The 25,522-nt window shown below is 40.6% G+C and overlaps 1 protein-coding gene across 1 annotated transcript in view; it reads left to right on the top strand.

Annotated features, from left to right (window-relative positions):
- The first annotated feature begins 4,675 nt into the window (after nt 1–4,675).
- LOC100024342 (zinc finger protein 420-like) overlaps nt 4,676–25,522 on the top strand; it is a 67,917-nt gene continuing 47,070 nt past the window's right edge. Inside the window, exons 1-2 of the mRNA XM_056820919.1 lie at nt 4,676–4,865; nt 9,862–9,992. Coding sequence (XP_056676897.1) covers nt 4,676–4,865; nt 9,862–9,992 — 321 coding nt within the window. The remainder of the gene's footprint in view (nt 4,866–9,861; nt 9,993–25,522) is intronic.

Raw genomic sequence — 25,522 nt, forward strand, 5'->3', positions numbered from 1 at the left:
GAAACAAATTTCTACCTGCCTCAGTCTTCCCATATCCCTAAATTTTAACTGTTACACCAGGAGAAATGGTTGGAGGGAGGATCTGACCAACTGAACTCTGGAGTCTCTTGGCGTTGGAGACAGAAAGGAGAAGAGTCTCTTTGCTTTGGAGACAGAAGGAAAGAAGGAAAAATTCCATCTCTCTGATTTCTCTGCTGTGATAATAGTTACTGTGAACTTCCAGACCGATCAGCCCATTTTCCAAACTGAACTATATTCCCCCATCCTCCAAGCTAAGACTTATTCTAGTATTAGGGAAAACCCAAACCCTCAAACAAAAAAAATATATTACTATGTATATATGTTCATACATATGTATATATATACATATATGTTTAACAGCTGATTCTGTATTTTGTGTATGATGGGGGTAAGTTACTAATGGAATAATAGCTAGTGTATTCATTTCTAATCCTATTCAGGCAGTTAACCAGTGGTTACTAACTAGAGTCACTGAAGTGCCTCTTAATAAGCTGAGCGAAACAATGGTTAATACATATGGAGACATTAGTATGGGAAGGATGTAATCCAACATTTTCGGGTATGGGCTCAATAGCTTAGTTAGCTGACCTTACTAGAATATGGTGTAAAGGAAACACATAGAATTTTGAGTTCTTAGATGTAGGTTCAATTCATATTCTAGAAATAAAGGGATTTAAACCCCTATAATTTATCCTATCAAGATAATTCTTTTGTTAAACATTTCTCATATTTGTGGGGGGATACTTGATAATGCAATTGGAATAGAAATAAAAATAAACATAATGCTAGAGTAATAGGTACAAAATTTTTTTCATAATGAATGTATTAGTTGATCATATCGAAATTGGGGGTATGATGCTCCTGCTCATAAAAAGGCTGGTGTTAATAATATTGTTTTTATTATAAAATTAATAGTGCTGATATGTGGAAAATTGTGGCTTAACGGTGGGCCAAAAAAAAGGATGGTTGTTATAGCATTTATTGCAATAATATTTGTATACTCTGCTAAAAAATATGGGAAATGGCCCTGCAGCTTATTCAACATTAAAACCTGATACTAATTCTGATTCTCCTTCTGTTAAATCAAAAGGAGCTCGGTTGTTTCAGCTAGTGTGGAAATATATCATATTATAGTCAGGGGTCATGCAGTTTTAATTAATCATATATTTTCTTGGGTAATTATTAAATTTTTTCATGCAAAAGAGCAGTTAATTAATATAATTGAAAGTAAAATAATAGCTAATGTGACTTCATGTGAAATTGTTTGGGCTACAGCTTGTAAGGCTCCAATAAGAGCATATTTAGAATTTGATGCTCATCGTCACCATAAAATTGAATAAACGGATAATACTGATAGGGCTAAAATACATAAAAGTCCTAGGTTTAAATCATTTAGGGTATGGGTAGGGGTGTTCAGATGGTTAGGGCTAGAATTGGTGCAGTAATAAATGTTGAAATTGATGATTAGAGGTTAGATGGTTAGAGGTCTTAATGGTTCTTTTGTAAATACTTTAACGGCGTCTGGAAATGGTTGTAGAATACTGTAGGGCCCACTGACGTTTGGGCTGATGGTTACTGTCAGTCCCATGATGGCAGCTACAGTCACACAGTGGTCCAGGCCTATGGGAAAGCGAGACCAAACCTCTGAGCTGTCCTGCTCTGGTCCATCACTGGCTCAGTCACCACCAGGGGCTGAGAGCTGCTCAGGGGCAGAGTCATGGCCTGGTCCCTGAGGAAGAGAGAAACTGGGGACACATGGCCAACTTCCTTCCCCAAGGTGGAGCTGAGGCACCATTGAAAGGTATGCAGCTCCCAGTCCTGCTTGTCAGTCACTAAATTGAAAAGGCTTCGTCCCATCTGCAGCTTTGGGATCATCTGCTGTCCTACCTTTCCCTTTCACCTATTGGCCATTGGGTAGAACTGAAACACAAGGGTACCCCCCTACACCTTTGACTGACTTGAACCCAGCCTAATTGTGTCCAACTCATTCCACAAGTTATCACAGAAATCTGGCTCCATCTTGAATCTCTTCCCAATCTCTAATGATGTAATTATGATCCTGTCCATCCACCTGGTGCTACTTTGGCATCTTTTGCTAAAGTGCTTCAAAGTCTCTTTCCTGAGTTTTCTCTCATCAATCGGGAAGGAAGCCTGAACACAGAATTTTCCTTTGAACAGCAGCTCCTCTAAGGGAATAAGAACAATGGGGAGAGCACTGACTCTTTCTTGACTTTTATCTTTTTCTCTTTTCCACGTGACATGTGGACACAATTTCTGGTGTTAGTTTTCTGACATTTTGCACTCGATGTTCTCTCTCTCCCTCTTCCCCCTTCTCTAGGAAGGTAGTAATATGATGTAGGTCATGCAGACATTATCCTCTAGTACATATTTGCCTCTTTGCTATGCTGTGAAACTGTAAAGGGGGTACAGGGCCCCCAGAGGCCCTCCAAGTCTACAGGAATCCCAGCTCATGTGAAGATGGGGTTAACTCTTCCCCTGCCCAAGTTTAGATGTAATCACCAGAAGCATGTGTACACCCCGCTTATCCTTAAGTGGGGGAGGTCAGTGACCCACCTGTGATTAGCTTTCTCTTGTATTAGAAGGCTTCAAGTATTGGGGTTAGTTAACAAGTTAACTTTTAGCTTTCTCTTGTATTAGAAGGTGTTAAGTATTGGGGGAAGTTAACAAGTTTAGCCAGTGGGTGGAGAAAACTGCTTATAAAGGGGAGGCCAAGGCCCTGCTCTCCCACTGGCACACTCGCCTGACTGGAGGTTGGAACCTGAAGGGACAAGTGATGGTGGAGAGCTTCAGTCCATCAGAACAGTAATGAGGGTATTTAGCTAAGCTGCTCTCTAGCTCTTCCCCACATTTCACTCTCTTGACTATCACTACTTTGATTAAATTAAATTGTTATTAACAAAAGCTATTAACAGCGTGATAATTTAATTTTAATTATTACAATTGGACAACCACAAAGGTGTTAATATGGAAATCTAGAGATCCCCAATTTAGTTTGAGTGTAGAAACCCAAGGTTTTGACCTTGTCACAGGAGAGGTTTCCCCCTGAGGGAAGGTCCCTCTTCACCAGACAGTGAACTTCCTGGTAGTTTGGGTGGGAATGGCTACTCCCATCCAATATTAAGCATCTCTTTTGTCCCAATGGTTTCCCCCCTAGGCTAAGGTCCATTACCAAGGTAGCCCAGCCCTGGGCTGGGTCTTTCCCTTTTGTGTCCATTGTGGGGCATCAGCCCCTCACTGCTATTCCTGTCTGGAACTCCACATTTTCCTTTCTTACCATTGTAAAGTCAGTCAACTGTCCCTCCAATTCTTAACCCTTCCCCCCCACCCCCATCTAGAATGGTATAAAGGTTCCCCAAGTTCTTTTGTCCCCTGGAGTCCATCCTGAGTCGGTGGCACTCCCAGGGGTCAGTGACCAGGGCGTGCAGTCTGGAGTAGCGCTAACCCCATTTCCCTTGATTAAAGAGTGATTTTGACTATTTAATAGTTCTGCTTTTTTTTTTCTAGTTGACAAAGGTTAGACAAGTATTCTCATTTTCTTCAGCTTTTTCACTTTTCTGTTCTCTCTAAATTATTCTTCAGTAAATTTCTCAGTAGTGTTAACTTGTAAATAACACAGAACTATTAAATAGTCAGAAAAACCAAATCTTTAATCAGGATAGGAATAAGTCCAATTTGGCCCTTTACTCAGAGTGGCGCCACAACCTTTCCAGGGTGCAAACTCTGGCCTCGGGATGTTATCCCAAAGCTAAATGACAACTCCAAGGAGCAAAAGAATTTGGGGAACCTCTCTACCATTTGGATCCAGGGACAAGGAAAGATGATTGTCATCACTATAGCTACAAGGAAAATGGGAGTGTTCAAACTATGCCAACATGATACAATCAAGCCTGGGAAAGGAATCATAGCTAGAGGCTAGGGTGGAAGAGAAGGGGCTGCTTACAATAGATACTAAAGGATGGTTCCTGCTCAGGTGTGGATCTTCTGGGGAAAGGTTCTAATACAATAGCGGAGATGACCTAAGACAAAGAGGGTCCTCAGCATAAGCTTACCTCACCCAACCAGGATTGTCATTTCCTTGAGGGTCTCCCACTCAGTCTGAAACTGCTAACTTGGGATTCCCTTCAGGATAGGTTCCCATGGGAAAAGGGAACAAGTACAAGCTTTGGGGTCTCCAATCTACAAGCTAAATCTGAAAATTGGGGTTCATCAGATCCCACTAGGCCACAAGTTTGGGATTCCTAAATTCCATGTTGACACCCTCAAAGCAGAAGGAGTAGCAGAAAGTTCAGAGAGATGGGGGGGGGGGGGGAAGGGGGGCGCAGCGGCTGGGCCTGCCCATGAACTGTCTGCCTCAGTTTCCTTCTCTGTCAGAACGTGGAATCCAAGAGCCACCCCCAATAGGCCCTGGGAGAGCAGAGATCCATTGACTGATCAGTCAATGAATGATGCACCTACTGTGTGCCAGACTGTAGCCTGAGGCAGCTGAAGAAGCAGCAGGGCTGGGCAGGTAGGGGAAATGGGGGTGAGGGGAGAAGGCTGTAGCCCCCCAGGTTAGGGAACAATTCCTTTATGACCCTTCCCACATCGAGCCTCTACATGGTTTGCCCTAGACAGGAGGACTCCATTTCCCAGAATGCCTGTGCTGGTCTTGGGCCTCGGCGCCCTCCACCCCCCAGAGGACTCCATTTCCCAGAGAGCCGGTTCCCTGACTTCCTATTCTCGGCTCCTCCCCAGCGGGGCAGCATCCTGGGCATGCTGGGAACTCATCTGGCCGATCTCAGCTCCTGGAAGGTTTCCTGCTGTGCTTCTAGGATCTTTGCTAGGTGAGAGGAGGAGGGGAGGGAGTCAGTGGTGCTGGCGGTGGGGTGGGAGGCCGGGGCTCCCTGGGGCTCCGTGCTCTGACAGCTGAGACTTTCTGCTCCGTAACTCCCGGGAAAGGGGAAGACCCGGATGTACCCTTTCCGGGTGAGTGAGCCTGGGAGTGTGGCCGAAAGCAGGTGCGCATGTGCAACAAGCCAGGACTGGTAGAGGTCCTGTGTGGGGCTGTAAAAGTGTGTGCTGGGCGGAGGGGACAGTCTGTGAGTGTGTGTCCATGTGTGTGTCCCAATGGGAGATCCGAGCGCCACCTCCCTGGCCATGAAGAGCATAGATCCATCGATCCCAGCTGAGTGCAGCCCCTCCCCAGTCCTGGCCAAGCTCCCCCACACTGGAATACAGTAGAACTAAGAACTGTGTCTTTGCCAGGCCTCCAGGGGCGCCATCACTGCTTGTCCTCAGGGTGAGCTCCAGAGTCAGCCCTGGCTGCCCCCACATCCACTGTGTTCTCGGGTTTTCCAGCCTGGGTCGCCCCTGCTTGAATGAGCAGCCCAGGTTCCAGCCAGACAGGCCCAGGCGCTGCCATTCATTCATCCACCCTGGAGTGTGACATCTCTAGTTACCAGAATCCCTAGAACTGGAGCTTCTGGATGCTTTCACTGACTTCAGGCAGCCATTACAGGAGCTGGTCAGGGAGGACAGAAACCTGCCAGGACGGTGACACCATTTCAGGGCACGAGAGGCTCCCTGAGAATGAGGAAGCTGCCATGGCCAGTTTGGAGGCGTCAGTCATCCATTAGCAGTTGACAACATTAACTAATATCAGGCTTCTTTGCAATATAGTTTATAGTGTAGGACCACACATAGATAAATACACCTGATGATCAGCTTTATGGGAATGAAGTGAACCCGGCAAGCTCTCCTCCAGGGCACAGACAGTGTGGAGGATGCTGGGCTCCCTTCAATGGGCAGCAGCTGCTGTGAGACACCAGCAGCCAGCAGGCTGAGTTGAGCAGGATGCTGTGGCTGTTGGTGGCCCAGAGTAGGCTTCAGAGGTTCAGGGCTCAGCACCCTCCTGCTTCCATCCTTAGAGGGAGGGATTCCCATCTGTCTGGGAGGGCTTGTGTGAGGGCAAAGATGTCTTCTGAAAATGTCCAGTTATTAGAGCAGCATCCTTTACCATGGGCAGGATGGTGAAAGAGAAAACATGAGTTAAATCATTTTCCAGTGAAGAACCTGATTGCAGTGCACATACTGTGTATCATTTCCAAGGCAGAAGAGCAGTAAGGGTCATACAGTGAGGGTCACACAGTGAGGGTGAAATGACTTGCCCAGGGTCATACAGCTTAGAAATGTTTGAGACCAGATTTTAACCCAGGAACTCCCTTCTCTAGAACTGACTCTCCATCCACTGAGCTACTTAACTGCCCCCTGGGGTTTCTTTAACTGTGTCTTTATGCCGCCAAATTAGAAAGAAGAAAATCACATCGCAGACTTGGCAAAAATCTCATTTCTTAATGAGGTACCTTATGAAGGTTCTGATTGTACAGGTCACTCAAGGGAGAATTGTCAGCAAGAAAAAAACAGGAGAAAATTCTAAAAGAATCAAATGAAAGAGCACAAGTGTTGTTCAAAAAATCATCAGACCAAGGAAAACCAGAAAGTTTCATCACACAAATTTCTTTTTCTTAGAGAAATGAAGATTAAATATTGGACCATTTGTTGTGGGTTTAGCCTAAGGTGTTATTATGATGGTCTTCAATCTTCTGCTTATCCTCTCAGCGTGTAAACAGAAGAAATGTGTGTACAGAGAGAGTAATCCAGAAAGCAAAGGTCATTCAGTAGCAGTTGACAACATTAACTAATATCAGGCTTTTTTGCAATATAGTTGTCCATCCTCAGTGTTGAACAACTCCATCTCAGATTTCAGATGTCACAGGTAGTTCTTTGAGGTTCAAAAACCCTCTATTCTCAGACAGGAATAGGTCTCCTCTTTAGGATATTTTCTTCTTTGGTTCCCTGTTTCTTGTTGTGAATCTTAAAAACTACTCAGACTGTACTTTAGAAGATTTGATTTAGCTATTTCCTTATTGTAACAATGGAGATACTTGGTCTAACAAAAATCAGGAATGTCTTGGGAACTGTACATTACTCCACCCATACTTAGACATACTTTAGGAGAAGATAAAGTTGTAAACTTCTGATTGAACAATGAAAGTACTTAAAGCATAACTTATAGTGAAGCTAGAATTCTAAGTTAAGTCTATTTTTAGATCTAATACAAAAGGGTGTTAAGTACCTATAAAGGTTAAATTAATCACAAAAAGGTCAAGTAACTCACAAAAGGTAAGCTTAACAAACAAGTGTGAAGTACCTCAGAAGATATAATCTATCCAGAGAAGGTGAGAACTAAAGAGTGGTGAGAACTAGGAATGGGCAGTCCTGGAAAAAAGTGTCTACTGTGATTGGTACACATGAAAATTTAGGGGAGGTGACATAAGAGAAAATTTTTTTAAAAGGAAGCTAAAAAAGTCAGTTCAGGCAATTCAGTTCAGAGTGGAATTGAAGTCTGAACTTAGTTCAGGAGATTGAGTTCAGTGGAGGACTGGAGCTTCCTTGGAGACCTTCTCATGGTGAGTGATGAGACTGACTCCCTTTCCTTTAGACTCAGAAAGGCCACTTTGGTCAAGGCCTTTAACTACTGACTGGCTCAGACTGAGACACAGCAGTTTAAATTAATTCTCTCATTCTCTCTCATGCTCTCTCTCTCATGCTCGCTCGCTCTCTCTCTCTCTCTCTCTCTCTCTCTCTCTCTCTCTCTCTCTCTCTCTCTCTCTCTCTCTCTCTTTCTCTCTCTCTCTCTCTCTCTCTCTCTCTCTTCTCTTTCTCTCTCTCTCTCTCTCTCTCTCTTCTCTCTCTCTCTCTCTCTCTCCTCTCTCTCTCTCTCTCTCTCTTTCTCTCTCTCTCTCTCTCTCTCTCTGTCTCTCTCTCTCTCCTCTCTCTCTCTCTTTCTCTCTCTCTCTCTGTCTCTCTCTCTCTCTCTCTCTCTCTCTCTTCTCTCTCTCTCTCTCTCTCTCTCTCTCTCTCTCTCTCTCTCTCTCTCTCTCTCTCTTCTCTCTCTCTCTCTCTCTCTCTCTCTCTCTCTCTCTCTCTCTCTCTCTCTCTCTCGGAAACTTTAGATTAGTACAACTTCTCAAATGAGGCAAAAAGGAATTCACACAGATGTGCTTAGAATCACCCCCTTTGAGTTCTGCCAAAGTCTCCATCTGTAACTGTTCCAGATCATATTCTTCAGTAACTTGTGACTTTTCTCTGGAATGGTGGATTACCAGCTTCATGATCAAAGACCCATCAGACGACTATAACTGAACTCAAGACTGAAAATGTTAGTGACTGTCTCAAAAGCTCTTCCCTCTAATGGCAAATCTTATCAATCAGGTGTTTAGAGCAGAAATTTTTCCAGGAATCACATGCAGAGAATATATTTCATCTCACAAGTATTATTTGATTTCCTTTTAGTTAGAACTCATCCTGGCATAAGGATTAATTATTTGATATAATTGCTCTGAAAACTCCTCATGGTTTCTTTGTTATTCTTTAATTGAAAAATGTAATATGTAAGATTAATACAGTCTGTGAAATTTCTTGGCTAAACTTGGGTGGTAGACTTAAATTCAAGATTTCTGTAAAGAAGATTTCATGCCAACCTAAAGTTTATTTTTTTAGCTAACATTTATAATTCTTATAATACAAACTATATTTTTGACTTTTAACTTTAAGATTAACGTTATTAAAATAATCATAAAGGATAATACCGTTATAATCTTAAAAGTAGTAGGACTTTTCACACTCCTAGTACCCATATATACAGGTGATTAGTCATATGCTTTTCTTCTGCTTTTCTACTCCCACAGTTCTTTGCCTCAATGTGGATAGCTTTCTTTCTCATGAGTCCCTCAGGATTATCCTGTGTCATTACAGTACGACTAGTAGGAAACTTCACTAAATTGGATCATTCCACAAGATTTCACTTTCAGTGTTCAATGTTCTCTTGTTTCTGCTCATTTCACTTTGCATCAGTTCATGGAGGTTCTTCTAGTTCATATAAAAATCCTCCAATTCGTCATTCCTTACAGAATAGTGGTATTCTATCACCATCACATCACAGTTTGTTCAGTCATTTCTCAATCAAGGGATATCTCCTCATTTTCCAATTTCATCGACCACAAAAAGTGGGAATATGAGTATTTTTGTACAACCCTTTTTTTATTATCCTTTTGGTGTACAAACCTAGTAGTGGTGTTGCTGGATCAAAGGGCATGCATTCTTTTAAAGCCTGTTGGCCATGATTCCAAATTGAATGCATAATATCTTTGCATATATAGAGAGAAAGAAGAAATTTGTTCCATTTTGAAAATTGCTGCATAAGATTTAAAAAGAGAGAAGTCATTTTTCTGCTTAGCATACAAATTTTGCCAAGAATGACCATGTGATAGTTATCCAAAATGATGAGAACAGAATATCTAGAAGGTTAGCTGAGTTTCAAAAAATTCTAACAATAGATGAATGACTTTTAGGAAAGATGGAAAGGGCAGTGGAGAAAGACTATCCAATATGGAGGACAAAGTATGCTCAGACACAGGGTTTGAGTAGTAGTCAAACTCAGAACTTGAGTTGTGAAGTATGATGAGTATCTTAGTCTTCCCTGTGTCTGAGGTTGTGTTTATTGTAAGGTTTTATTGTTATTATATGTGAAAGTATTTCTAAAATCATCTTGCAGATATGACCAAATGGAGTATCCAAAGATTGGCTCTGCTTGTTTAAGTTTACAAACTTTTTTTTGCTTGGGAAAATAGAATAAAAATCATTTTACTTTCTGCCATCAGAGGAAAGAACTTATATTACTCTGTGTGTGTGTGTGTGTGTGTGTGTGTGTGTGTGTGTGTGTGTGTGTGTCCTACTTCCTTCTGTGTTTATATCATAATTTGTTTTTGTGAAAGGCAGAGACTAATTTTGAAGTGAAGGAGATGTCTACAAAGCTGAGACATTTTGTGGAAGGATCTGGCCCCCAAAGATGCATGAATGGGGTTCCCCATGACTTCATTTTGAGAGAAATCTGTGACTCTGACATCCAGGTAAATATAAAAGTAAAGAGTGGCTGTGAATTTGATGAAACTGCAGAGAAATGTAGCCAATATTCAGTCCTAAATCAGTATATGAAATTGACTTCAGGAAATGACTGTTGTCAGGATAGTGTTAAATGAGTTTTCTTAATCTCTCCTTCTGTCTTGAAGAGGCAAGGGGGCAGAAAGATGTCTCAGTCAGAGCATTCTGCTGAGTCAGGGTGAGTTGCTGGGTGTTAGATGATGACTGGAGACTTAGTGGCTGACAGTGGGTTGAGCACTTAAGGCTGGCAGTTCAGGGAAAGTGGACTGCTGGGCATGAGGTTGTTCTTGGGGGTTGGTGTTAAGTTGACTTATATAAAGGCGGGCCTGACATTACTAAAAGCAAAGATCTTTAAGAGCAGAGGATGCTGGGAGAGAAGAGAAGATTTGGCAAATCTCCATGGAGAATTCTGGACTTTTGAATGGAGATCCCAAAGAGTCAGGAAGAATTTCCTTGCTGGGGATCTTGCCAAGAGCCAAATAGAGGTTTTACCTGAGTCTTATCCTGAGACCACTGCTAGTAAGTTGTTCCGTCAAGGAAACATCTCAGCAGAATTTCAAGACTCTACTGACATGGGAGGGTCATGGATTCCTGCTCAGGAGCCTGGCTCTCTCCCTTTGCCTTTTGCACCTGTTCTTAGTATTCCTTAGCCCAATAGTATTAAAATTAGGAGTGAGGGAATTAGCTGGATTTGGGAAGGAGACATTCAGATTTAGCTTGACAGCTGTCTTTATGATGTACCTTGTAGGACCGATTATATACCAGGGACTCACTACCTCTTTCCAAGCCCCCTACCTCATTTTCCTGCATCTCTTCTGCCCAATTGTAGCCTAAGCTTCGCTTAGGACAGCCCAGGGGTCTGTCAACTGTTTCTGATTTGCCAATTTCTCTATCAAAGTCCAATAAGGAAATAGAAAGAAAGAAAGACAGCAAACCAATGTTTGTTGAGCTCATTGACGAAACCAATTAGGGGGCAGTCCCTTTTTGGCATAGAAGTATACATTCAAATACATGTTCAATCAACCACACCCAAAGTTCATTCTTGATCTTCTTGATGTAGTGTAGGTATTCTGGCATCTTTCTGCAACAGGTCGTTATTTGGATTTAGGAGTTAGCAAGCTTCTTCCTTGAAGATCTTTCTCAAACAAAAATTTCAAATCTTGGATTTTATGAAAATACAATCAATCCTCCCTGAAGAAGGTGTTCAAAAACACCCAGTTCAGCTCAGGATGCAAGGTTTAGTTATGGGGGTGTGTGAGCCAATTTTTAAAAAACCACAAAACAAAAACAAAAAACAAAAGTAAAAAGTAAAAAAAAATAATGGAAGAAAAATTAAACCCTTTTATTTTATTTTTACATATATTTATATATATGTATATTATATATATTTTTAAAAGAAGAATTCAAAAGCAGTATCTAAATATCAAAAATCTATGTATACAAAATTTTGAGTAAGCAAGAATAAATTTCTAACAGGCCCTTGTATTAGGGTCCAATTAAAGTAATTTCTAATCCCACAAGTCTGTGGAACAGAGTGAAGTAATATTTCACTTACCCATTTGCAGCCAATGCTACAGGAATTTTCCATACTATACGAGAGAAAAAAGGACCAGATTTTTATTTTGATAGGGAAGTGTCATTCCCTGGTCTGATCTTACCTTCATTGTCATGGATAGAGGGAGCCAGGATAATAGCTACACTTTGATAGTTGTCTGTAAGTATTTTCACAAAGAGTGTGGATACTGTGAGATTTAAAAGAGTGGGAGCCATAAACTGTAATAAGTAAAATAGTTGAGGTTATAAACTGTAATGATTAAAATAGTGGAAGAACTAAATTGTAGTAGATATAAGAGTGGATGGGTAAATTTGTGACCACAGAAAATATGTTTTCACTACAGTGTCTTGTTTTTAAGTCAAATATAAGGTGGTTGCCAGGGAAATATTCCCAATTATGAATATACCCAAGTCAACTGGGTTTTATAGAGAATTTAATTAATAATACAATGTGGAATGAAAGAAAAGGATAGAAAGAGAGAAAAAAGGAAATAATGAGAAAAGGATAGGCCAGCTCAGGGCAGCGTTGGCCAACCCAGGCCTAAGCCTTAAGAGAAAGATCAGTCAGTCCTTAATCACTCACCATAAGATCTGTTCAAGCGAGGATTCAGAGACCCCAGGCCAGCATCATCCCAGCTGCCTCCACCAGCTCAATCCTCAATCAGAATGTCCCTCTGAATGAATCTGAGCTCCTTTTTAAAGGGCATTTTTTTCCTATGTCACCTCCCCTAAGTCCTTATATCTACCAATCACAGTACACGTTTTTCAAAGGACAAGACCATTATTAGTTCACACCTGAGTGGACTAATCTTTTGAGTAATTCACACCTGAGTAGACTAGAATCTCTGAGTAAGTTCTCACCTCTTTGCTATTTGTAAGTTCACAAGTTGTCTGACCTTTATAGGTACTTATCACCCTTTTTGTATTAGTCCTAAAATAGGCATGGCTTAAAGAACTTTTTTCTTACTATAAGTATGGGTTTAAGTACTTTTCATTGTTCAGAAAAGAGTTTACAACTTTATCTTCCCCTAAGGCAGACTTAAGTAGGGGTGGAGTAGAGGTCTCACATGCCTGATCTAAGTAGAGTTCACTGCCCAACTGGGGAATGGTCTTAATCCAATCTTATAAAGTAGGGTCTGGGAATTTTTAAGGTTCACAATACAAGGAAGGCCTTTGTCTTAACGTATGTCAACCATCGCAATCTTGAGTCTCACGCTAGTTTGCTAGTTTTAAGTCCATTGTATTGGCTTAGAAGTGTATCAATCCTACCTGGATTGATCTCTTCTTTTTTTTTTTTTGACTTGTGTGCTTTTTTGGCACTATTCAAGTGAATTCTGTGCTCCTTTTTTGATCCCGTTTCCTAGAATCAGACACAGACATTAATCACAGTCCCATAACAATTATCAATAAATGTCAGATTCCCACAGACTAAAGCTGTTTGGGTATGCATTAATATTATAGCAAGTATATATACATTTAAACTTATATTATTGTAGAATAAACATTAATATTGATTGTATGTATCTTAAGCACAAGAAATGAGAAAAGGGAAAAATCAAATATGGTAATCAATGTAAAAGAAAAGCAATAATAAAATAAGGAAAAAGAGAAGAGAAAAAAAATTCAGGAATTAAATGTGTTAAAAAACAGCATCCACTTGTCAATGGATTATTATTTCCAATGCAGGTATAGATGTTGGAGTAGTTAACAATATTTGGAATAGCCCTTCCCAGGAAAGTTGAGTAGCTCCAGTATGCTGGAAATTCTTAATATACACCTTGTCTCCTGGGTTCAGGTCATGAACTGAAAAGTCTAGTGGTCCGGATTGTACTGTAGCTCCGGATTTAGGAAGTTCATGCAGTTTTTGCTGTAATTCCTATACATAGGAAGCAATAGTACTATATCCCCCTAATATTAATATATATGCAGGGGATAAAGGCTTAGCCTGTGTAGGTGGATGTCCATAAAGTATCTCAAATGGAGAGATGTGTAGGTCTCCTCTAGGTCTGCATCTAAGATAAAATAGGGTGAGAGGAAGAATTTTCAGGCCATTTTAAATGTGTCTCAGTGCATAATTTGCCAATCATATTTTTATGTTCTCTGTTCATTCTTTAAACTTTGCCTGAGGTCTGGGGATGATATGGAACATGGAATTTTGGAGTTATCTCCAAGTAAGCATATATCTGATTTAAGACAACATCAGTAAAATGACTTCCTCTATCTGAATCAATATGTGCTAGCAGGCCAAAGCAAGGAATAATTTCTTTTCAAAAACCTTAGCAACAAACGCTACTGTGGCTTGCGTCGCAGGAAATGCTTGCGGCCATCTGGTCAGTTGATCTACTATGAGTAGATAAAATTTATAATATTCATCCTTTGGCATTGTTATGAAATCTTATCTGTAGGTGCTCAAAAGGTCTATAAGCCAGAGGACACCCACCATAGTCCATTAATTTATTTTGCTTCCATTTTTCCACTTCCTTCTTATTATAGGAAAGTGGTAAACTTAAGTCATCATCAACATATCATTGATAGTAAATGTTAAAATTAATTCAGGCCCTTTTATGACTGCTAGCTTTGCAGCGGCATCTGCTCGATTATTTCCCCTAGAGACAACGTCATTGCTGCCTGTATGGGTTGTAAACCTCAAATTTCCTTAGACTTATAAATGTTGGAAATTTCACCATTGGGATATTTCATACTTGGAAAATTTCTTACTGATAGTCTATTGGAATGGGAACTCCATTGGCATGGGAGGTTCCTTCTCTTCCCTTCTTAAGATTACTTTAGGACAGAGACCCTTTGCTGAACAATGGAAAGGACTTTGACCTATGCTTAAGCATAGAACAGGAATTTCTTTGAGTCTTGATTGATTTTAGAATTGATACAATGGAGATACTTGGAATAAATCTCCACCCTATTCAGTCCTAATAGGATTGAGTAAGGGCTGCAGCCTAGATCAAAATTTAATTATTCCAATCTCTACCCTACTCAAGTTAACAGGATTTAGAAAGGGCTGTAACAAAGGAGTAAAGATTTAATCATTTGAAAAATATGACCTTCAACAGACATGTGCAAAAGCCAGAAACCTCTGGGCGGTCCTGGGTTAAGCGAGAGCCTCCATTGACAGGGAAATTGATGAAGAGTGATTGGTAGATGTGAGGACTGAGGGGAGGCAACTTGGATGCTTTCCTTAAAGATAGGAGGGTCTGGAGACTCGAGGAGGGGGGTTGAGTTTTTGAGCGGTGTGGTTCCTGGGCTCTGAGGAAGCTTGCTCTGAAGGAAGCTGAAGGTGGGGGCCTCTGAGACTGTTTCTCCATTTTGGTCACGTGAGTAATAGGGACTGATCTTTTTTCTTTGCCCCAGCTATCTAAGGGCTTGGGCCTTTTGGCCCAGCCTAAACAGAAGGGGTATTTAAGCCCTATTCCCTTCTCTCCCCTTTCTCTCTCTCTCTATATCTCTAATTCCTTTCTTACTCCTATTGTAATTAAACTCCAAAAAAGGCTGACGGCTGACTTGAGTTTTTCATTTAGGAATTACATAGCTGATTCCTTGGCGACCTTAAATTAATATATATCAGTCTTTTAAAGTGATTCCCTTGTTACAGGGTAGAGCAATGAACTACAGCTAGGGCTTCCGGCAACTGGAGAGCAGCAAGAACTTCATTCATAATTTCTGCACTAACTATAGATTTTCCAGCTGAGGTTAAAAATCCTCTCTGGAGCCATAGCATCCCGACTGAGTGACAAATGCCAAAAGCATATCTAGAATCCATATAAATTGTTGCCTTTTTATCCTTGGCAATTATACAGGCATGTTTCATAGCTATGAGTTCTTCCCCTTGAGCGCTAATATTAGAGGGCAGTGAAACTGCCCACTTAGTGGCAAATTCTGTGACTACAGCAGCTCCAGTGTAGGGTATGCCATCCCTCATAAAAGAGGAACCATCATTAAATAAGATCAGATCTGAATTGTGTAAGGGAATGTCCAAGAGATTATCTTGAGGCTTTTCTGAGATGGACACTAGTGTTTCATGACTGTGTAATGGTTCTCCTGTAGTTGGTAAATCTGGAAGCAAGGTGGCAGGGTTAAGGGTTTTACATTGTTTCAAGGTAACATTTTCGCTATTTAAAAGGTTATTTCATAATTTGTAATTCTCTGATCCCAGAAGGCCTGTGTTCTGTGCCTTAGCAACAATGCTTCTACTTCATGTGGGCACATAATTGTTAATGGGCATTCTAATACTAGATCAACAGTTTTTGTCACTAGTGAGGCTGTAGCAGCTACTCCTCTAAGACATGGTGGTGCTCCTGATGCTGCTGGGTCCAGTTGGGCAGAATAATAAGTAGTTGGGCTCTGAGAAGGCCCCAAAGTGTGAGTTAAAACACCTGAAGCTACCCCTCTTCACTCATGTACATACAAAGTAAATGGCTTGTTGTAATCTGGAATGCCTAGAGCAGGGGCAGATAGGATATCCTGTTTTAGATCCGATAGAGCTTACAGGGTTTCTGGCTCTGATTTGAGGGCTTCAGAGACCAAAACTCTTATTAGTGCTATAAGGGTTTTAGTCATTTCCCCATAGCAAGGAATCCATTGTCTACAAAACTCTGTTGCTCCTAAAATTGCTTTAAACTGTTTCTTAGTGATAGGAGCACTTAAATTTTGATTATTTTCAATTCATTTTGGAGAAATAGAAAGGGCACCTTCAGTCAAGATGAACCCCAAACATTCTACTTTAGGGAGACACCACTGAACCTTCTGCCTTGAGATTTTATGCCTTCTTTTGTGCAATTCCAAAAGAAGGTGTTTACTATCTTCCTGACATGCTTCTGCATCTGTTAAAGCCAAGAGGAGATCATCTACGTATTTGATGAATTTGCTATTTTTAAATATTCCATCAGGTCCCCTTTTTGTTTTTTTAGTTTTTTATGGTCAGGATGGGCATGTTGTATTCAGATTTACAAGGGATTATTAGTCCCTTGTCAATTAATGAGTTTATTACAGGGATGATATCCTTTATTATCTCTTTTGAGAGGGGATATTGAGGAATGGAAGGAGTTGGGCTAGATTTAGTTCTACTCTGCACAGGAATAGCTGATTGAAGTAGGCCTACGTAGGAAGAAGATGTGGCCCAAAGAGACTGTGGTATATCCGTAGGTATTGCTCTCAACTGTTTCAGGGAGTAAATTTAATGATTCCTCAGGTGTTTCCAACGATAAGGAACCTTCTGGGGAGCAAGTTATTGTAGCTCTGAGTTTACATAATGTTAACAATGGTTAAATTATGGTTGAGACTGAAAAATCTAAATTTAAGTGGTCGCCAGGGGAAATCCCAAATAATAAAATACCAAAGTCAGCTGGAATATTTTACAATGTTTTAAGTGATAGTGGAGGAGATTAAGGAGAAGGAAAAAGGAGTAGAGTTTTTTTCTCCCTCTCCTCCTACCTGACTAGTATTGGGCAGGGAGATCAGGAGATAAGGAAGTAAGGGTTTGGAGTATGAAGGAGGAAGGAGTCAGCTGGAACTGCAGAAAAAGAAGGGCTAAACTCAGATGCCCGAACCTGAATCAGCTGTAAACCTCAAATTTCTAAAGGATATTTAGAAACAGTTCTTCCAGCCAGGACTTTAGAGTCCTGTTGCTGAGATTTAAAACAGCTGTTTTCTGACTATCAGAGTCACACAGCTGGGAAGTATCTGAGGTCCAATTTGAACCCAGGACCTTCTGTCTCTAGGCCTGGCTCTCAATCCGCTGAGCTACCCAGCTGTCCCTTAAGATTAAAGGGAAGAAAAAGAAAAAAACTGCTGATTCCAATTTAACTTAAGGAGAAAAGAGAAAAAGTTTTTTATACTCACGTGTTCTAGCAGCTGTGTCTTTAAGCCGAGTTTTTTGTTAAAAAAAAAAAAGGACTAAGTGGTGAAACAGTATAGTAAAAAGGCAAGGAATTTTAAAAGTTTTATTGAGAGGATTCTTTAGACTCCCGTGTGGTCAGCCACAATGTAACAAGGGAATCACTTTAAAAGACTGATATATATTAATTTAAGGTCGCCAAGGAATCAGCTATGTAATTCCTAAATGAAAAACTCAAGTTAGCCGTCAGCCTTTTTTGGAGTTTAATTACAATAGGAGTAAGAAAGGAATTAGAGATAGAGAGAGAGAAAAAGGGAGAGAAGGGAATAGGGCTTAAATACCCCTTCTGTTTAGGCTGGGCCAAAAGGCCCAAGCCCTTAGATAGCTGGGGCAAAGAAAAAAGATCAGTCCCTATTACTCACGTGACCAAAATGGAGAAACAGTCTCAGAGGCCCCCACCTTCAGGTTCCTTCAGAGCAAGCCTTCTCAGAGCCCACAGGAACCACACCGACCAAGACTCCTCTCCCCCCCTCGAGTCTTCAGACCCCCTATCTTTAAGGAAAACCCTCCAAGTTCCTCCCCTCAGTTCTCCCATCTACCAATCACTGTTCATCAATTTCCCTGTGCCAATGGAGGCTCTAGCTTAACCCAGGACCACCCAGAGGTTTCTGGCTTTTGCACATGTCTGTTGAAGGTCATATTTTCAAATGATTAAATCTTTACTCCTTTGCTACAGCCCTTTCTAAATCCTGTTAACTTGAGTATGGTAGAGATTGGAATAATTAAATTTTGATCTAGGCTGCAGCCCTTACTCAATCCTATTAGGAATGAATAGGGTGGAGATTTATTCCAAGTATCTCCATTGTATCAATTCTAAAATCAATCAAGACTCAAAGAAATTCCTGTTCTATGCTTAAGCATAGGTCAAAGTCCTTTCCATTGTTCAGCAAAGGGTTTCTGTCCTAAAGTAATCTTAAGAAGGGAAGAGAAGGAACCTCCCATGCCAATGGGGTTCCCATTCCAATAGACTATCAGTAAGAAATTTTCCAAGTATGAAATATCCCAATGGTGAAATTTCCAACATTTATAAGTCTAAGGAAATTTGAGGTTTACACAGCTCAAGGCAAACTCACCACCAACACTCCAAGATGTCGAAACGCCTAGCACACTCTCAGCCAGAGTTGCCTCTCCAGGGAAAAGAGGAAGAGAGTAGTAGTGATGTGCCTTATATAGACGGTTTTACATCACTTTTCTGCGTCTCAACTATACCAATGATCGCTTAGCTTGACTTAGGACAGCCCAGGGGTCTGTCCGTTTTTCTGCACATTCCTGTTGAAGGCCATTTCCTCAGATAATTAAATCTTGAGTTTGGTGCAGACCTTCCTTATCTTGTTAAACTAAGATGGGTGGAGAAAATGTGGACTTCCCAAGACCTGATTGTGTTATTCCAAGTATCTCTATTGTTATTGATCAGGAAATAGCTAAATCAAATCTTCTGAAGTATGTTCTGATTAGGGTGGAGGAATTTAAAAAATCACAATAGAAGGTCCCTCCCCAGCAAATTTAAAGGGGAGTCAGGCATCAAAAGGAAGGAATGTTGTACCTGTAGGGGTCCTATAGACACCATTCTAGGGGGAAGTTTTTTAACCCTTTGGGATATTCCTGACACTCCCATTACATTCTCTGAGCCAACAGAATAACAATGTAAATCAGGTGTACTCTTTAATACAGACCTGGAAGCTCCAGTGTCTAAAAGACAATCATAATAGGTGTTACCCACCTTTAAGGTAACATGGATTTCATTAGTATAGGAAGGTCAGTGGATAGGTACAATGGGTAGTAGGACATCAGGCTCTGGAAAATCAAAGGTTGTATCCTCTGATTCCTGTGCTGCAACCCCCACCCCCACCCCCACCTCCAGTGACCTTCATAGTATTTGGGAAGTTCCTTGGGCACCCCCCTGATGGGCATTAGCACCCTGAGTATTTTTTAGAAGAGCACCATTTAAGTTATATTGTTGTGGAGTCATTTGCTTTGAGTTATCATTTTCCCAATATCTATTCCTATAGTTATCATTCCTAAAGTTGTGGTTTCCATTATCATTTTTATAGTTATTTCTATAATTATCACTTCTGTAGTTGTAATTAAACAGCATATTCATTCTGATAACCTTGAATAAAATTCTACACTCTATCATTTTGTGGCCCTTCTTCTCACAGAATTGTCAGGTAATGGATCAATAATTAGATTCTTGGAGAGGTGCAGGTGTCATTAGTTGAGTATCATGCCCATTTTCTTTTTTAGCCATCTTATCTTTTAAACATCTCATTTCTTTATTTCTTTCCTCCATGAGATCATTATTTTCTTCCTCCTTTTCCCTGTTTCCCTTTAAAACCTATAGAGCTGTTTTCTGCAATTCTTCAAGATCTATCTTTGGCCATCTTGGGCACTGTGTTCTCAAATAATCCCTAATGACTTTGCAAGAAATATTGACAAAGTGCCTTCTAACTTGTCATATGCAATTTTCTTTAGATAGGTCAAAATCCAGGTATCTACCCCCAAACTCGATTATTCTATTCATGAATCTGGAGGTGTCTCTTCCTCTTTTTCCTTAATTTTTTCAAATTCTGTCCACTTATCTGCACTATCTGCACACTCTCTCATTGCTGTTAAGATGACCTCTCTACTTGAAAACGATCCTTAGAGTCGTTATAGTCCCATTCGGGGTCTGAGATGGCCAATGTGCTGAATTGGGCCCCCGTGTTTTGTTGACATGAGCAGTTATTTTATTTTTCTCACATTCAGTTAAAAAAGCCTGTAGCAAGTTTTCTACTTGTACTTGTAAGACGGATAATACTGAAAAAAATGTCTGTCATCTTTTTTGTTACTAGAAAGGGATCTTGTTCATATGTGGAGTTATTTCGTGTAAATTCATTTATTTCTTGGGGAGTAAATGGTATATTGTGCCTTAAAGTCACCAAATCCAAATTCCGTTCTATTTCAGGAACTTAGAGGAAACAGGCCTCTAATTGAATTGGGTATCTATGAGTAAGATTGACTAACATGAGTTTCTTTAGAAGGATGAGATTTCCTTTGGGCTGGAATTTGGTTTTGGGTAGGAGAAGGAACATGAGAAACTGGGTTTGCAGGTGAAGAGTCTTGGGGATTAAGTTCAGCCACGATTTGCAGACCATGCGAGAACAAGTCTGTTAACTGAGCTATAGGGAAGGTGGTTTCCTTCTGTATTTTGAGGAAGGAAATTTCCTCATTTAGAGGTTCAGAAACAGGTCTGTCATGTCCAGACCTGTGGGTAGATGTTTGCCAATTGATCTTGTAAGAAACATTAAAATTATCCAATTGGACTTATATGTTCTGCATTTTAGCCTCAAATTTTTTAATATTTTGCTGAATTTTATCTTGCATGTTTTTTATAATTTTCTGTAGCTTCAGATTCTTGCATAATTGTATTTTAGCTTCAGAATTTTGAGTGATATTGTGAATTTCAGCTTCAAATAATTTATTAATGGTAGCATTTCTAAACACAGAACTGAGGAGTACAAAAATGACATTACCTAATAATATAAAAAATTGGAGGTATGTTGAATACCTTAATGTCCCTAATTCTTCAACTGCCTTAAAAAATGTCAAAATATACAGTATTCCTTTATATATATATATATATATATTTTTTTTTTTGGTAATTATTTTCCAAGTGGGCTTCACAAACCATGTGGGAAGCAGGGAAAGGCCAAAACTCTCTTTAGGTCACCATCACTCCTTATTAAGAGTAATCTAGGCAGTTGTTCCTGAGGGAAAGGGGATTCCTAGCTAAACAGTTTTCCCAGTCCTGACACTTTGGATTAAAAAAAAACAGAAAAAAGAAAAACAGCTGTATTCTATCTAATTTAAGGAGAGAAGGTGAAAAACAATCCAAATTTACTTACCTTTACAATTGATCACAATAAGCTATTAAAAGCTGAACTTCGGGACAGTCACAGTAGAGAAAAGTTTTAGGAAATTTAAGAAGATTGAGGGTATTTCATCACAACTGACATGGTCAGCCAAAACTGTAAAGGACAATTTTTGCATTGTCACTTAAAATCCAGATTTAATTGGTTACCAGGTGAAATCCCAAATAAAATACCCAAGTCAACTGGAAATTTATGGTGATTTAACTTATATAGTGGAAAGAAATTAAGAAGGGAGAAGGAAAGGGTGTAGGATTTTTCCCACCTGGCTTGTGCCAAGGGGAAGATTAAAGGCTCTAGGAAGGTAAGGTTTTGGAGAGTAAAGGAGTAAGGAATCCGCCAAGATGCCTGAACCTGAATTAGCTCAATGGCAAACTCACTGCCAAAACCCAGACAAATAACTGCCACCATGCCAAGATGTTGGAATTCTTAGCACACTGCCAGCCAGAGCCGCCTCTCCAGGAAAAAGAGACAGATGAGAGGAAGCCCCGTGAGAAAAAACCTGGATGATTCTACCTCCCTTTCCTATGTCTCCTCTGCCCAATTGTCACCTAAGCTTGACTTAGGATAGCCCAGGGATTTGTCAGCTGTTTTTGATTTGTCAAGTTCTCTATCAAAGACCATCCTCCTAAACACTCAATCTTTTTTTTTTTAAACTCATTGTTACAGACATTTTCGATTTTGTTAGGCTAAGCATCTTTGTTACAAATCAGGAGATACCTAATTCCAATCTTCACATCCAAGATCCTGAGGCCCCATTCCCAGGTGACTGCAGCCCGATCCTGAGCCCTTGCCAAGGTCTCCAAGGCTGGAATCCAGGACAACTCAAAATGGGTGTCTTTGCCAGGCCTCCAGGGACTTCATCACTCCGTCCTCAGGATGAGCTCCAGAGTCCTTCCTGGCTGCTCCTATATCTACTGTGTTCTGGGATTTTTATTCTGCCTCATTAGCCCTGCCTCAATGAGCTAGCCCAGATTCCAGACCGGCCCAGGCATTGTCATTTATTTATCCAGCCTGGGGTGTCACATCTCAAGTGACAGTAATCCCTATAATAGGAGCTTTTCAGTGCTTTTACTTACTTAAGGCAACCATTACAGGAGCTGCTTAACAAGGGATAAAACCTGCCAGGACAGTGACAACATTTAGAACATGAGGTTCTCCTAGAATGAGGAACCTGCCATGGCTCACAATTTTGAGGTATCAGTTTAAAGTGTGGATTACAAATATCAGATAAGCACACCTAATTATTAGCTTTATGTAAATGAATTGAACCCTGGCAAGCTCTCTTCCAGGGCAAAGATGGTGTGCATAATGTTAGGTTCTCTTGTAAAGGGACAGCATTGCTGTGGGACATTAGCAACCTCTTTGGCTCAGTTGAGCAGGGATGCTCTTGCTGTTAGTGGCCCGGAATAGGCTGCAGCTCAGCACCATTCTGCTTACATTCTTAGATGGAGTGATTCACATCTGTCTGAGAGGGCATGTGTGGAGAGCAAGAATTTCTTCTGAAAATTTCCAGAATTATTAAAGCAACATCTTTTACAATGGACAGAATGGTAATGAAGGAGGAGTTGAGATTTCCTCATTTCCCCTCCTCAGTGGTTATTAATGAATCAGAGATTTCAGGGGAGGGACTGAGTGGTGAGCTAACCAGAGGGTATTGGGGGAGGAGAGAAAGAGAGAGTGGGGGAGAGATGGAGAGTAGGAAGAAGACTGGGAGAAAAAGACTGGGGCGAGAAGAGAGAACTATCTTTTAAATCCTTTAACCCTGGTCAATTCCATTCATCAGCCCTTCTATCTGTAAAGATTAATTTAATATTCAATACTCCAAGCTCAGTTTTGGCTTTTTAACGGGCAGGATGAGCGCATTGTATTCAGATTTACAGTGAATTATGATGCCTTGATCAATCAGGGAATTTATTCCTGGTGTAATGTCATCAGTTGCCTCCTTTGAAATAGGGTTCTGAGGAATGGAAGAAAGTGGACTAGATTTGGTTTGAATTTGGACAGGGACAGCCGATTTAAGTAGGCCAACATCAGGAGATATTGTGGCCCAGAGAGACTAAGGTATATCAGTCGGGATCTCAAAGATAGGAGTCTCCTTTATTTCATGAGTGTCTGAAAGACGTACAGGGAGTAAAGTTAAGGATTCTTCTGGCAGTTCCAGTGTCAATAGAGCCATCTGGAGAGCAAGTTATTGTGGCCCTAAGCTGGCACAAAAGGTCTCTCCCCTCCAAATTTAAAATGGAACCAGGCATTAAGAGGAAAGAGTGTTCCACACTAAGGGGTCCTACAGTCACTATTCTAGGGGAAAGCTTGGGAACCTTTAGGGGTGTCCCTGATAGCCCCTGACCTTAACTGAGCCGATGAAACTGCAGTGCGAATCAGGTTTACTCTTCAATATAGACTCGGAACTTCTAGTGTCTGAAAGACAATCATAATAGGTGTCACCAACCTTTTATGTTACATGGGGCTCATTAGTAGGGGGGAGGGCAGTGGATAGGGACAAAGGGCAGTAAGACATCAGGGTCTGGAAAATCAAAGGTTGTATCCTCTGATTGCTGGGCCCCAACACCTCCCTCCCCCTACACCTTCATAATCTCTGGGTAATACATTGGGCTCCCCCACTGATGGACAGTAGCTCCCTGGGTGGTTTGGGAGAGAGCTCCACTCAAACTATACTTCTGTGGGGTCATTTGGTATGAGTTGTCATGTGCCTGTTTTATGTACCTAGGATTATTATTATCAGTCCTAAAATTACGATTCCTGAAATCACTGTTATGATTATCATTCCTGTATTTGTTCCTATAAGAATTTCTTCAGTTGACAAAGTTCATCTTTGCCCGGGAAATATTCTTACAGTTCATCATTATGTGGGCCTTCTTATGACAGAAATGATAGGTAACATTGTTTTAATGATTACGACTTTTTTGTACTGTTTAAAGGTCTGGTACTTCTAGACCACCATCCTTCACCTTTTTTTCCCCCATTATTTCCCTTGATATTTTTGATCTTGAAGCTCTCTCAGAGGGGAGAGAAGCCTCAAGGTAGGAAGATAGGGACAGGATAGAAATTTTAGATACCACGAGGGGGATGATGGAGTCAAATTAGAGATATGAGGTGGCCAGAATGAGTCTTTATTAATTATCAATGAGCCACAGCTAAGCTCTGATCAAAGGACCCTTCCGAAGGCTTTTACCAGTCCAGAGATCCATATTTAATACCACACAGGTCAGAGAGATGAAAGAGAAAGATTAAAGATGGAGCTTGGCCTCTGGCCAAGGACAGATGGCTGCAAGGACAGCCATCAGCTAGCCTGAAAGAGAAGGAGAGAGAGAGAGCGAGAGGCGGAGCTTGCTGGGCTACAAATACCCTTTGCTATGTAGTACATAGGGATGACCCTCATTGGTTAATGACAAGGCATAGGTGTGGTTTCTCTTAACCAGGCGAGAACAAAGAAACCTGTTTTCCCGACTAACCTGGAAGTAGCTGGGGTCAAGGGTCAGAGGCCTTCCCAGCCATGAGCAATACTGAGCATGCTCAAGACTGAGCATGCTCTCTTTTAAGGCAATCTGCACATACCAACTGTTCCCCTTGCCCATAGCTAGGGGTGGACTGCTACAGATCTTTACTTTTCCCAGATAAATTTTAGTATAATTTTATAAAAAAAAAAAGTTTTTTGTTTGTTTGATTGTTATGCCACAGGTATTGGATAGTAATTTTTATTATGTTAGCTCATTCCACCCATTTTCTTTCTTTTAGATTTTGGTGAGTGTCAAATGACCACAATAAATAACCTGTCAATTAATTATTTCAAATGAAGAAATTCTCTCTCTCAGGAATTCCAGTCATTACACTGTTAGTATTTTTCTTTTAAATAATTTAATCACTAAAATATTTTAAAATGATGAACACTCTTTTTTGTCTCAGCATACTTACTCTTCTTCCTGTGTAACTAAATATAAAACAACTGACAATATTGCAGCAACAAAGTTATCATAAAGTAGAGAGACAGAATGTTTTGGCTATGGCATATCATATCAGGTGGTTCCCCAAATTCTCAGTTCAGCATAAGACTGACCTAGAATCAATCTGATCCCATATAACTCTATAGACTCCTCTTTATGCTTTC

The sequence above is a fragment of the Monodelphis domestica genome, chromosome 3 (assembly GCF_027887165.1).
Source record: "Monodelphis domestica isolate mMonDom1 chromosome 3, mMonDom1.pri, whole genome shotgun sequence".
Classification (NCBI taxonomy): Eukaryota; Metazoa; Chordata; class Mammalia; order Didelphimorphia; family Didelphidae; genus Monodelphis; species Monodelphis domestica.